This window comes from Megalobrama amblycephala, linkage group LG14 (genome assembly GCF_018812025.1).
Source record: "Megalobrama amblycephala isolate DHTTF-2021 linkage group LG14, ASM1881202v1, whole genome shotgun sequence".
NCBI classification, from domain to species: domain Eukaryota; kingdom Metazoa; phylum Chordata; class Actinopteri; order Cypriniformes; family Xenocyprididae; genus Megalobrama; species Megalobrama amblycephala.
In genome coordinates, this window is record NC_063057.1 from 49764258 (window position 1) to 49776748 (window position 12491).

At 38.7% G+C, this 12491-nt stretch overlaps 1 protein-coding gene across 1 annotated transcript in view; it reads left to right on the forward strand.

Annotated features, from left to right (window-relative positions):
* LOC125245752 overlaps positions 1-12069 on the forward strand; it is a 30240-nt gene extending 18171 nt beyond the window's left edge. Inside the window, exons 9-19 of the mRNA XM_048156472.1 lie at positions 4483-4506; positions 6071-6150; positions 6241-6323; positions 6690-6743; positions 6833-7038; positions 7194-7293; positions 7723-7870; positions 8051-8148; positions 8455-8599; positions 9425-9545; positions 9683-12069. Of these exons, the coding sequence (XP_048012429.1) occupies positions 4483-4506; positions 6071-6150; positions 6241-6323; positions 6690-6743; positions 6833-7038; positions 7194-7293; positions 7723-7870; positions 8051-8148; positions 8455-8599; positions 9425-9545; positions 9683-9981 (1358 nt within the window). The 3' untranslated portion in view covers positions 9982-12069. The remainder of the gene's footprint in view (positions 1-4482; positions 4507-6070; positions 6151-6240; positions 6324-6689; positions 6744-6832; positions 7039-7193; positions 7294-7722; positions 7871-8050; positions 8149-8454; positions 8600-9424; positions 9546-9682) is intronic.
* Positions 12070-12491: the final 422 nt, after the last annotated feature.

A 12491-nucleotide genomic window follows, 5' to 3' on the forward strand; every position in this document is an offset into this window, starting at 1 on the left:
GACTGAAGACTGGGAACACTCACACACAGTTGGAGAAGCACACGAGGAATACAGGAGACACTGGAGACGGTGGAGACAGGTAAGTAGCAAGTTGGAGTCCTTGAGGTAAGTACACATGTAGCTGTAGTACAAACGAGACCGGACAGTGACTGTGTGTGAGTGTGGGGTTTTTGAGGAGGTGGTGATAGCAGTGCTGATGATGTGCAGGTGGCGGTGATTAGTACTCTGGTGATTGAGTGCGTGGGTATTGGAGGGAGGTGGAACCTGACGTGTCTGTGACAGTATGTTATAACAGAATTATTAATAATGTTTTTGTCATGCTATCTAGATTATGAAATATCTATTGACAAAGCGCTGTTTATCTATGCATTTACACAGAACTATAAAACTGTGATCGCTTGCAGAGATAATAAATAATTAAGTTGTGTTTTGGATGTTTTTTGTGAGTTAATGGTTATATAACTCTACTGTATGAGTATCTCTACTCGTTACTCAGAACAAAGTGTAGTCTGTACAAGGACCAACATTTAGAGAAATGGGTGCACCCTAGGGCTAAAACCCACCAGAGGATTGCCACAGAGGCAGCCTGCTGGCGCTAAGTAGCAGATCTAGAAATTTAGCGCCAACATCAAGGAGGCTCCAGTTGAGCCTAACAACTTGCTATCAGATTGCCTGGAGGATAGCCATCAACTTCCAAGCTTGGAATACTCATTGGCTTTGCCAACACGGCCATATACTCAGCAAACTGCCTTCTACCCTAAGAATTAGGGGAGTAGAAATGTAACTGGGCTAATGGGGCCTACAACCCTAGTAGAAGCCTGGTGTAAGGTATACTGGGACAAAGAGCTAGGAGCAAAGCGAATAGACCCGAGCTAAGGCTCAAGGGCGCATACCTGAGCAAAAAACAGCTGAAAACAGATGAGGAAGCATCTGAAATGAGCTCTGGAGAACTAGAGGCCTAAATATTCAATATAGAGGCCTACTATTTTAACTCTGCAATTTGAAAGAAATCAATGTCCCCAATATTGCTGGGAGAAGATAGCTAGGACTAAGCTCTAAGGAGCAGAGGCTTCAACATATTGTATCCAACTCTCAAAAAGAGAGGAAGCCTGACAACACTCAAGACGACCACATGGAGGCTCAAAAGAGAACCTAGGCCACCTAGGTATCTGTTTATTCTGAACACCACTAGGGAACTGAGGCTCAGCATATTGCATTCTAGTCTAGTAGCAAGAGGAACACAGCTCAACCTAGACCAAAAAGAGGAGGCCACAAACTCGCCACAGAGAGGGGAGTTAGGAGGGCCTGCTACTTGCATTTATTGCCCAATGCAGAGGGTGGGCCCCGGCCAGAGACAACTCTTGATAAAGAGGAGGTGTGCAAGGATCACCGGCTATCACTAAGGCTGGAGAGGCCTCTTTCAACAGAAAAAGGCCTACTCTAGCTACTGCAAGCCAGGAGGCGGACAGCAGAGCCGCCCCTGTCAGAAGATGCATTCCTAAAGTACTTGCCTATGCCGGATATAGGAGAGGCCCGAAAAGAAGGGCTGACACATCCAATCATGACTTTCCTGGAGCTAAAACGAGAGCAAGATCTAAACCTAGTGACTCTTAAAGCAAGAAGAGGCTAGTATGCTCGACAGGTTAAAATAACCTGAAACTTGTGACAGTAACAGCATAGCAACTCTCAAAAGGAGGACCCTCTCATTCAAGGTGGCCTAAACACAAGCCAACGTTAGAAAAACATCACAACTCGAAGCTCATAGAGCAGAGGCCTCAATAAAAAATATTATTATTAGAAAAAATGAAGCCAGTACACTGTCATAAGAAGTGACTGACGCTAGATCAAAGCATACTAGAGCTCGATAGAGCAGAGGCTAAGATAAAAAACCAACACGCATCACAGGGTGATGTAAGGGCAGGCAAAAAGCTACCCCTAAAGTCATGATATACCTGGAGCTCATGTTACTCAAGGAGGCCCAAAAAATTAAATAAGGCCAACCACTTGAAATTGTGAAGTTTGCTGAAGCTCAACTAAAAAGGTGGCTTTAGATTGAGTGGTGACCATAAAATGTTTTGCTACATCGGAAATTTTCATTCTGAAAAAGTACCCACTATAAAACCTACAAACAACTCTAAAATAGAGTAGGCATATTGGAAGGGTGTCATGATCAACCTTCACTAAAAAGGGAGCTCCAGGGCCCTAGTATAACATGCTCAAAAAAGAGCCCTATCTAAAAATACCCCCAAAAGCCTTAAGCAGGGAGCTTGAGGTCAATGCAAACATGATCTACAAAAAATTCAACCTGAGACATGGAGAAGAAGGCCTACATTTATAAATGCGAAAGTGGCATGCCATACTCAGCAGTTTAAAAGGCTGCACTCATATTCAATCCCAGGCCGGACCATCATAGCGTTTCAAACTTTTGGAACACGCTCATCATCGGCCTAGCCTCAGATCTGATGTAAGAGCGACTTTGAGGGAAGAAGGGTACAGGGGGAAAATAGAAGAAGAGAAGAGGGTGAGGGTCAAAAAAGGAGGAAACACCTCACTGGAGTACATCACACCTGTGTTGTATAACTTCCCTTAGATCCTGCTTCTTCTTTCTACCATCTTGCCTTCTCCGTGACCTGCTCCTCAAAGGAGGAGGGGCCTGAGAGGCAACGCAAGATTTATGGCCCTGGCTATGGCCCTAAGACCAGGATGTGCAATGTCCCCCTGGCTGTCTCAGGCCGGTGTGGTATACATGATTTAAAAGCCACTGAGCGTGGCCTCACCTCTTTGAAATTCACGACCACCGCCTCGACGGAGGTACCAAAAAGTTCAGAAGGTGAGACTGGGGCATCAAGGCTAAAACCCTTCTCTTTCTCCCTGATATCTGCCAAGTTCACCCACAGGTATCTCTCCATTGCCACCATTGCCGCTATCAATCTGCCGATCATGGCAGCGGTCTGCTGAGTGGCACGGAGAGCTAGATTTGTGGTGCGGCACAACTCAGCTACCGCCTCAGGTTTAAGACCCTGACCCTGGTTTAAGTCTTTCAGCAGATCAGTTTGGTATGCTTGTAATAATGCCATAGTGTACAGTGAAGCATCAGCCCTTTCCTGCTGCCTCATTTGCTCTGCCATTCAGACACAAAGTGGTTTTGAGTGGTCTGATGAGCTGGAGCGTTTAAGCGTTGATGCCCCACCACCGACGAGATTGCAAACGTCCTGTCAATAGGGGGCATCACCATGCTCACACAATCCCTCACCACTGGCATAATTTGCATGCCTATGTCGATGGATGCAGGCTGAATATGGGTTCTTCCATGCCCTCTCAATCTCAGAATAGAGATCAGGAAGAAATGGAAGGCTCACAGGGGCTGAACAACAGTGGCCAGAAAGATAACATTCGTCTAATCTACCGCAAACAGTCTCTTCCTCAACGCGCTCCTAGGACAGCTTTAATCTGTCTGAAGTGCGTCCCATCACGTCGAGCAGCTCCTCATACGCGGGGCCGTGAGGGCTCAGATGTAATACTCTCACTGCCAACATTGGGCATTGACTGCTCTTCATCTTGGCTTGGAGGCAAAAAGAGCACTATCTGTTGAGCCAGAGGATGCAAGAGATATAGCATCCTCATCAAGCAGATCACTCTCGCGAGCCGCCGAATCATGAGAAAGATTGACACCCTTCTCAAAGCATTCCGCGAGCTCCACCTGTGAACCCCACAACTTGAGTCTCCTCTCTGCCTTAGCACGAGAGGGACCCAAGCTGCCAGGTACAGATGCCTGTCCTTCTTTCCTCAGAGCATCCTCATAGGAAGACGCTCGCAATGCACACAAACAGCTCCCTTAAGAACTGAGCATTCATGCTCTTCACCCAGACAGTGAATGCACAAGTTGTGTGTGTCCTCCTGTGTCAAATATTTAGGACACGGGTCAGCACAGCGCTTGAAAGGTTTCTCAGACATAATGCATTATCTTACCATGACAAACATGCTTACAGACAAACAGTACCTGAATACGAAATGGGATGGCATGTTCTTTGGGTGCTCCTTATATACTTCCGTGTCACACCAGTATGACGTCATAGGCTGTCGCCAGCCAATAGGATTGTCCTGATTTGATAGTTGCTTCAGATACCAGTTTTGTTACGGTTTCCGCCAATTTCACCCTGGAGTGAATTTTTTTATTTCTATGTTGGGTTTAACTTTAAAATTAGCAAACCATTGGACAAGGATATCAGATGTCAGTTGTCTAAGACATTGTTTGGGTGGGCAATATGAGTAAAATATTATAACATTGTAATGGAATACACCACTGCTCAATTTTGGGGTAAAAGTTAAAGACACTAGTCTCGAGATGACAATACGTAAAGTTATATTCAGAGCTGTTTATGTTCTCGGACTGGGGCAAATTCCAATCACTAATAAACCTTACATTTTAAATCATGCAGTAGTGTATTTACTTATAACCGTTAACTTAATTTTGTCTTGCAGAAAAAAAACGTGATACACCTAATGGTAAGTTGTTTGCTAATGAATTACATGAACATTAATTTTTTCCAGACTAAACTTTAAGCCCGGGATACACTGCAAGGTTTTTGGCTGTCCCAGACGAAAGATTGCCATCATGAAACAATCGTGGCGAATTCTGTGATCGTGGCTCTTAAGCCGCGGTCACATTAGACTTTGAACATGCAAAATTTCTTCAGATGCTGTAACAGTCGTGATATGACGTCACGGTCTGCGGTGTCTTTTTTTATAAACATGAATTCAACACATAACTTAAAGTAATACATCAAAATGTAAAAATGTAAAAATATAGAATCTACTCGACTTTACTGCAAAAATATTCTTTTAATTCAGCCAAGAAGGTCATACCGTGAAGAATCGATCTTCTACTGGTTGCACGTCTTCACATTATGCGAATTTGCAGGTCAGAGTTCACCAAACCTGAACTTTGGAATGCAGCGAATGCGTTTCTGGTGTGATGCATTCACATGCGTTTGAATGGAAATCAATGGAACGAAAAGTGCAGTGTGACCACACCTTTAATTGGTGCATAGTCCTATGTCGTACAGTGAGAGTGGTACAAAGACGGTGGTTTTCTTGGTCTTGTGACCAAAGATAGCCAACAATAATTTTCTGACAGTGTCAGAAATTCAGCATGATCAACACACAGTGTATCACTGCTACGACCTACGTCTAACAGCCAATAAAAATGCGACATGAAATCAACGCAATATGGTGCTAAAACTTAAAACTGCTTACCTCAAGCTCTTTTCCCTTCTTCTTTCACCACTTCCTTTTTTTTTCAGCACACATAAAAACTACAACTGCCAAAGTGTGATTCAACATGGTCTTTTTGGTAACCATTAGCGCATGCTGATGACGTTTTATTCTTCTATAGAAACTTGCATCGTAGCTCACGAGTCAATGGGTTTCATCATCGTACAGTCTTCATGCTTGTCGTACTCAAGTTTAATAGATCCATGTCGCACAGTCAGTGTGATTTGTAATGATCTTATAGGATTGCTAAAATCGTGCAGTGTATCCCAGGCTTTACATAGGACTGACAACCAGTTAAAATGTTTTTATGTCTGCAGATCCTTTTTAGATATACTAGTAGTTTATGAACATATGCTGAATAATCAGATTGAATTGTGCACAGAAAAATCTGGGTCATATTTCACCCCAAAATCAAAAAAAAAAAAAGACTGACGGCAGCAGTAGCGGGAAAACGTAGTGGGCGTGGCCAACCTGTCACTTTAATAAAGAGTGACCAATAGAAAAGGCCTTTCATCGTGGTGGGTAGAGACCACCAACAGAAGATGCAACTTTTCAACTCGAAAGCAAAAGATTTAGACCCAAAAAAAAAAAAAAAATGTGTGGGTTTGTGATGAAAAGTGTTTGACTGAAGTGCACAAAGAAAATTTTTCAAAGATTTACATGCACTGCAAAGAATTGTGTTATCAACTTCTTTATTTTTGAGCCTTAAGAAGACTCTTTTTTTGCTACTTTTTATTTTTTTTTTTTTTAATTACAAAATAGTTTTACTCTCAAACAGAACATTTTGTGTTTATAGAGGAGGCAACATCTTCAAGGCAAAACCTTAGACCTTCCAATGATGCAACATCATCCAATGTTAAACATCACCCTCAGGAGGTACACAAGTAAAAGCTAAATTGAACATTGTCAATTATCAATAACTTTTACAAAATTGGCCCTGCATACATTTTTGTCTTTAATGTTTAGGCACTTGAGGCCCAGTGCCCAATATGCACAGGATCATTTCCAGTTTCAGAATTAGAATTGCATGCCAGCTTTTGTGGAGAAAGGTAATGGTAATAGTGACTCACATTAAACCTTAAAAAAAATACCCAATAGTGTTGTTCTCTGAAGCCATATAATCACTGTATAATGAACAGGCCAATATGTAAGTGTATTTATTCACTCTCAAATTAAAGTCTATACAGAGACCAAATTAAATGTGTCAATGTCGAATACATAATTTTCATTAAAAAAAAAATCATAAGTTCTTGTGTGATTCTTTGGTTCTTGAATGGCATAAGACTGAGTGATCATTTTTGGGTGTAATTTTTAAAAAATCTTAGTTTACATTATTGCTGAAGTGTTTCAGTAAACAGATAAAAACCTGAGTATATACATGAATTAATATCTTTTTGCTTTTTTTTAAACATTAGTCCAGATGGAGCGACAGAAAAACTACCATGCTCTGATTTGGATCATATCTCATGGTAACCTAACCAACTATGTTCATTGTTCTGTTCAAAATAGTACATTGCAAAGGTCATTTTTTTTTTTTTTTTTGTATTTATTTTTACAGTGAGGATGATGTAATTCGTCATGCAGCATCACAGATAAACACCACAAAGACTTTTGAAATCTGTGTGTCACGAGATAACATGGTTGAGAGAGGTCTGAAGCTGTGGAAACGTCAAAAAACAGGAACCGCTAACAATCCCTTGAAAATCACCTTCCTCGGAGAGCCAGGAGTTGACACAGGGGAACTGAGGAAAGAATTTCTTTCCAGTGTGTAGTTTGCTTTTTCATGCTTTTAGTAGACATGTACAAATGTTTAAAATATTCCGAAAATACACTGTCTGCATCTGAGATGATCACAGATGTGTTGTTTTTCAATTCCCCTCTTTAGCCTAATGATATTTCATCTTTTTTTCTGGATATAGCAATGGTTGCTGGGATTGAAAAACGTCTCTTTGAAGGTGATGCGAAGAAAGGAAAAATGCCTAAGTACTCCTTCAATGATCTGGATAATGAGCTGTTCAAGTATGTGTCTTGCCTTTGGATTTGCTTCATATTCACACAATTTATTCTCAATCATTAACTCACCTTCATGGTATTCCAAACTTTTCTTTCTTCTCCAGAAGCAAAACACAAAAGAAGATATTTTGAAGAATGTTTCAGCTGTTTTTGTCCATATAATAAAATTCAGTTGGGATTTAAACCTCATTGATTTTTATTACATGCACAAAAACAGATGAGACATTCTTCAGAATATTTGTTGTTGTTGTTGTTGTTGTTGTTTCTGCAGAAGAAAGAAAAGTTTGGAATTGCCCAAGAGTAAATAAATGACAGATTTTTTTTTCATATTTGAAGTAACATACAGTACTCATACACAGTCATTTATACAAATATACCACTTTATATTAGTCCCAGGAACTGTTATACATATATTAAAACAGTATATATCTCTAGAGTTGCAGGTGAAATATTTGCTGTGAGCATTGCCCAAGGAGGACCAGCACCACGGTTTATGCAGGAGTGGTGTTACGAATACCTTGTTACTGGTAACATTAAAAGGGATGGTGTACATGACACAGAGATATCACCACTAATCAAAATGGTAGGTCTTATTGACATAATTTTATTATATACAAGTTCTAGATTAATGACTGCCCATTAATAAATCAGTTTGCTGGAATAATTATGATGTTATAAAGCCACTGACAAACTAGTTTTGCTCTGACATTCAGCAGTGAGCCATGCTTGTCAATATTTATTAAAGATAAAATTTTACTTTTAGATTGAAGATGCATCTGACCTGTCAAACTACACAAAAGAAATCCTGGACTGTGGCTACACTGGACCCATCAACACTGACCACAAGGAAAGCATATTAAGGTATGTCAGCACTGAGAAAAAAAAAGAAAAAAAAAATTAGTTGTTATTGTTCATTTACATAAGTATCAACTCTTAATAGTATTACAATGCATGCTGAACTGAGCAAGATCACACTTTTAATTATAGACTTTTGTTGTTTGATGGGAGCTATGAGTCTTTCTATATATACAGACTCATACATAATAGTAGTTCTTTAAACAAGGAATAAATTTCAATCATACAAATAACTTGTATAATCTGCATTGGAATTTTGAATGCCCTGCTTTTACGGCATTTTTATGTTTGTCTTTATTTTTGTTTTTCCAGAGCTCTTGCTCTACATATTACAACAAAACGCATCCCAATGCTGCAACAACTGCGTGAGGGCCTTAAGATATACGATCTTATCAAAGTCATGCAGAGAAAACCAAAAGAGTGTCACAATCTCTTTGTCATAGGATGTAATGACAAAGTATGTAGAAATACTGTTTTAAAGGTCCCGTTTTTTGTGGTTTTTTGAAGCTTTGATTGTGTTTATAGTGTGCAATATAACATGTGTTCATGTTTCGCGTGTTAAAAAACACAGTATTTTTCACATAATTTACTTATCTGTATACCGCTGTTTCCACTGTCATAAAAACGGGCTGATGACTTCCTTGTTCTATGAAGTTCCTCCTTCAGAAATACGTAACGAGTTCTGATTGTGCCAGCGGTTCCTGTGTTGTGATTCGACAGCAGTTTAGCGCATCTTGCCCGGAAAGGTCACGCCTCTTACCATAACGTGGAGATGCACGTGCTCAGTGTTATTGTAAACATGTCTTTAATTTTACCCTATCAATTTGAGCCGGAATCAGATCCGGTGATTGGACTGCGGGATGAAAATAACAGCGTTTCGACGACATGCCGACAAACACACTCGACAAACGCAACTCTTGTGTATTCCTGTGGGCGGAGGTTAGTCAAAAAACTGTTTTAGTGACGTCATTAAAGAAGGAAGTAGAGGGATGTAGTCCAAATTGGCCGTTCGATGTAGGCGACTTCTGTTAAATAAAATATCTCGCTTGCCATTGAACTTTGAGCTTTAAAATTTTACAGATTTTATTTATACTCTAACAACAACATTACACACTAACTAAAGTTTGAAACATGGGATCACGAAGAACGGGACCTTTAAGGATTTATCAGGGGTTCATGCGTGAAGCTCTGAAACCCTGTTGTAATTTATTTTCGTTTTTGTAGTATGGCAGAAATTACAAATATTAAAATCCATTTTTATGCTTTTCTTTTTGGTGTTTAGGTTGACTCCCATTATATTTTATCCCACCTGGCCCCAGAGATGAGCCCAACTGGTTCGATTAAACAAGTGAAAGAATCAAAAATCATGGAATTCTTTCAAGATTTCCTACTTGAACTTGAAGGTATGGAATAATAAAAAGTATAATGTGCAATGTTATTTTATATACAGATATAAATATGCTACTGTAGTTCCCATTGCAAAAGGGAATAAATAAACTAAAGCATTAATTCTAATTTCATCTCTTTATTTCTTCTGAAGACACACAACCAGAAGATGAGGCATCAGGAGAAACCTTGTCTGAACCAAAGATAATGCAGTGGATGACTGGGCAAGCTCACAGGCATCTGCTTGTATCAGAAAGGGAGAAATTTAAAATAGTTATTAAATTTGACCATTGCTGTCTACAGCGCCTGCCAAACCACACTGTGTGTTACCCAGTTGTCAGTGCTTGCACCAATACCATAACATTTCCCGTAGTCCATATGGTAGATTATGAGTCTTTCAAAACACTCTTGCAAACTTCTGTTGCATATGGGCCAAGCTTTGACAGAAAGTAGCAAATTTGCTGGAATTGTCTACCGTAGAAAACCAGTTCATTGATTCATGTATTATTTCAAAGCATTATTTCTTACAATGTTCATTCTTTACTTTACTTTTTGGAATGTTTTTAAAGGGATAGTTCACATATACCAAAGCATTACTTCTTACGATGTTCACTCTTTACGTACTTTACTATGTGGAATGTTTTTAAAGGGATAGTTCACGTATACCAAAGCATTAGTTCTTACGATGTTCACTCTTTACGTACTTATGTTGAATGTTTTTAAAGGGATAGTTCACGTATACCAAAGCATTAGTTCTTACGATGTTCACTCTTTACGTACTTTACTCTGTGGAATGATTTTAAAGGGATAGTTCACCTATACTAAAGCATTAGTTCTTACGATGTTCACTCTTTACGTACTTTACTATGTGGAATGTTTTTAAAGGGATAGTTCACGTATACCAAAGCATTAGTTCTTACGATGTTCACTCTTTACGTACTTTACTATGTGGAATGTTTTTAAAGGGATAGTTCACGTATACCAAAGCATTAGTTCTTACGATGTTCACTCTTTACGTACTTATGTTGAATGTTTTTAAAGGGATAGTTCACGTATACCAAAGCATTAGTTCTTACGATGTTCACTCTTTACGTACTTTACTCTGTGGAATGATTTTAAAGGGATAGTTCACCTATACTAAAGCATTAGTTCTTACGATGTTCACTCTTTACGTACTTTACTATGTGGAATGTTTTTAAAGGGATAGTTCACGTATACCAAAGCATTAGTTCTTACGATGTTCACTCTTTACGTACTTTACTATGTTGAATGTTTTTAAAGGGATAGTTCACGTATACCAAAGCGTTAGTTCTTACGATGTTCACTCTTTACGTACTTTACTATGTGGAATGTTTTTAAAGGGATAGTTCACGTATACCAAAGCATTAGTTCTTACGATGTTCACTCTTTACGTACTTTACTATGTTGAATGTTTTTAAAGGGATAGTTCACCTATACTAAAGCATTAGTTCTTACGATGTTCACTCTTAACGTACTTTACTATGCGGAATGTTTTTAAAGGGATAGTTCACGTATACCAAAGCATTAGTTCTTATGATGTTCACTCTTTACGTACTTTACTCTGTGGAATGTTTTTAAAGGGATAGTTCATGTATACCGTACACTCTCTTTATAAACTTTAATCTGTTGAAATGTTTTTAAAGGAATAATTAACATATACCAAAGCTTTAGTTATTACAATGTTCACTCTTTAATTTACTGTTTGGAATGTTTTTAAAGGGATAGCTCATCCAAAAATTATTCATTAATAAGTCATTAATTACTCACCCTCATGTGTTCCATGATTGTAAAACTACTCTATGAATTAAGCGCTTTAGTCCAAAATTTTCTGAAGAGACACGATCGCTTTATATGAACAGATTGAATTTAGGCTTATATTCACATGTAAACATTTATCAACTCATAAATCAGTTGTATAAACAGAAGCTCAAGAATGTTTGTTTGATGCATACGAGAGCCAATGAGGTTCATTCTTGTGTTATGCAGCACATTTAAGCTTCCACAAGAGGTTTGTTCTCGCGTATCAAGCAGGTTCAGTTGAGCTTCTGTTTATGTTCACTGATCAATGATTAAATGTGAATAAAAGCCTAAATTCAATCTGTTCACCATATAAAGCCATCGAGTCTCCTCAGAAAAATTTGAACTAAACCACTCAATCCATATGGATTATTTTTACAATCTCTTCATGAACTTTTTGAAGCATCAAAGTGGTAGTTGTGTAGCTGTCAATGGAGGGACCGTAAGCTCTCAGATTTTATAAAAAAAAAACCACAAAAAAAAACACGAGGGTGAGAAAATTACAGAATTTCCATTGTTTGGGTGAACTATCCCTTTAAACGCTAATGTAAATTGTATTTGCTGTACAAAAAAAAAAAAAAAAAATTCCTTGTGGTGGGAGCCATGAACAAGTTCTTGTGAAAAACAAGTACCTTATTGCATAACACAATTTATTTTTCATGTTTTCTCATTGAATCAGTTACCTTAATAAATCAAAATCAACTGAATAAATTACATTTGAGACAAACCTAATAGCCTGATTTCTTTTCTTTTTTTCCTTCTTTTTTTAATTGTCAGACAGCACATACTCTATCTACAAAGTTTAAATGTTAACACCTTCATTCAAGACAACTCATTTACATAGATTTATATTTCTTGTAGCTGTTTAGTCTAGGCTTCAAAGAATTTCCATTTATGACATTAGATTTAAACTCGTCGTTGTGCTACTCAAACCATTCCTGAACCATTCTTGCTTTGTGGCTGGGTGCATTATCCTGCTGAAAGAGGCCACAGCCACCAGGGAATACCATTTTCATGAAAGGGTGTCTATGGTCTGCGACAATGTTAAGGTAGGTGGTACGTGTCAAAGTAACATCCACAATTAATGGCAGAACCCAAGGTTTCCCAGCAGAACATTGCTAGAACATTCACACTGCCTCAGCCGG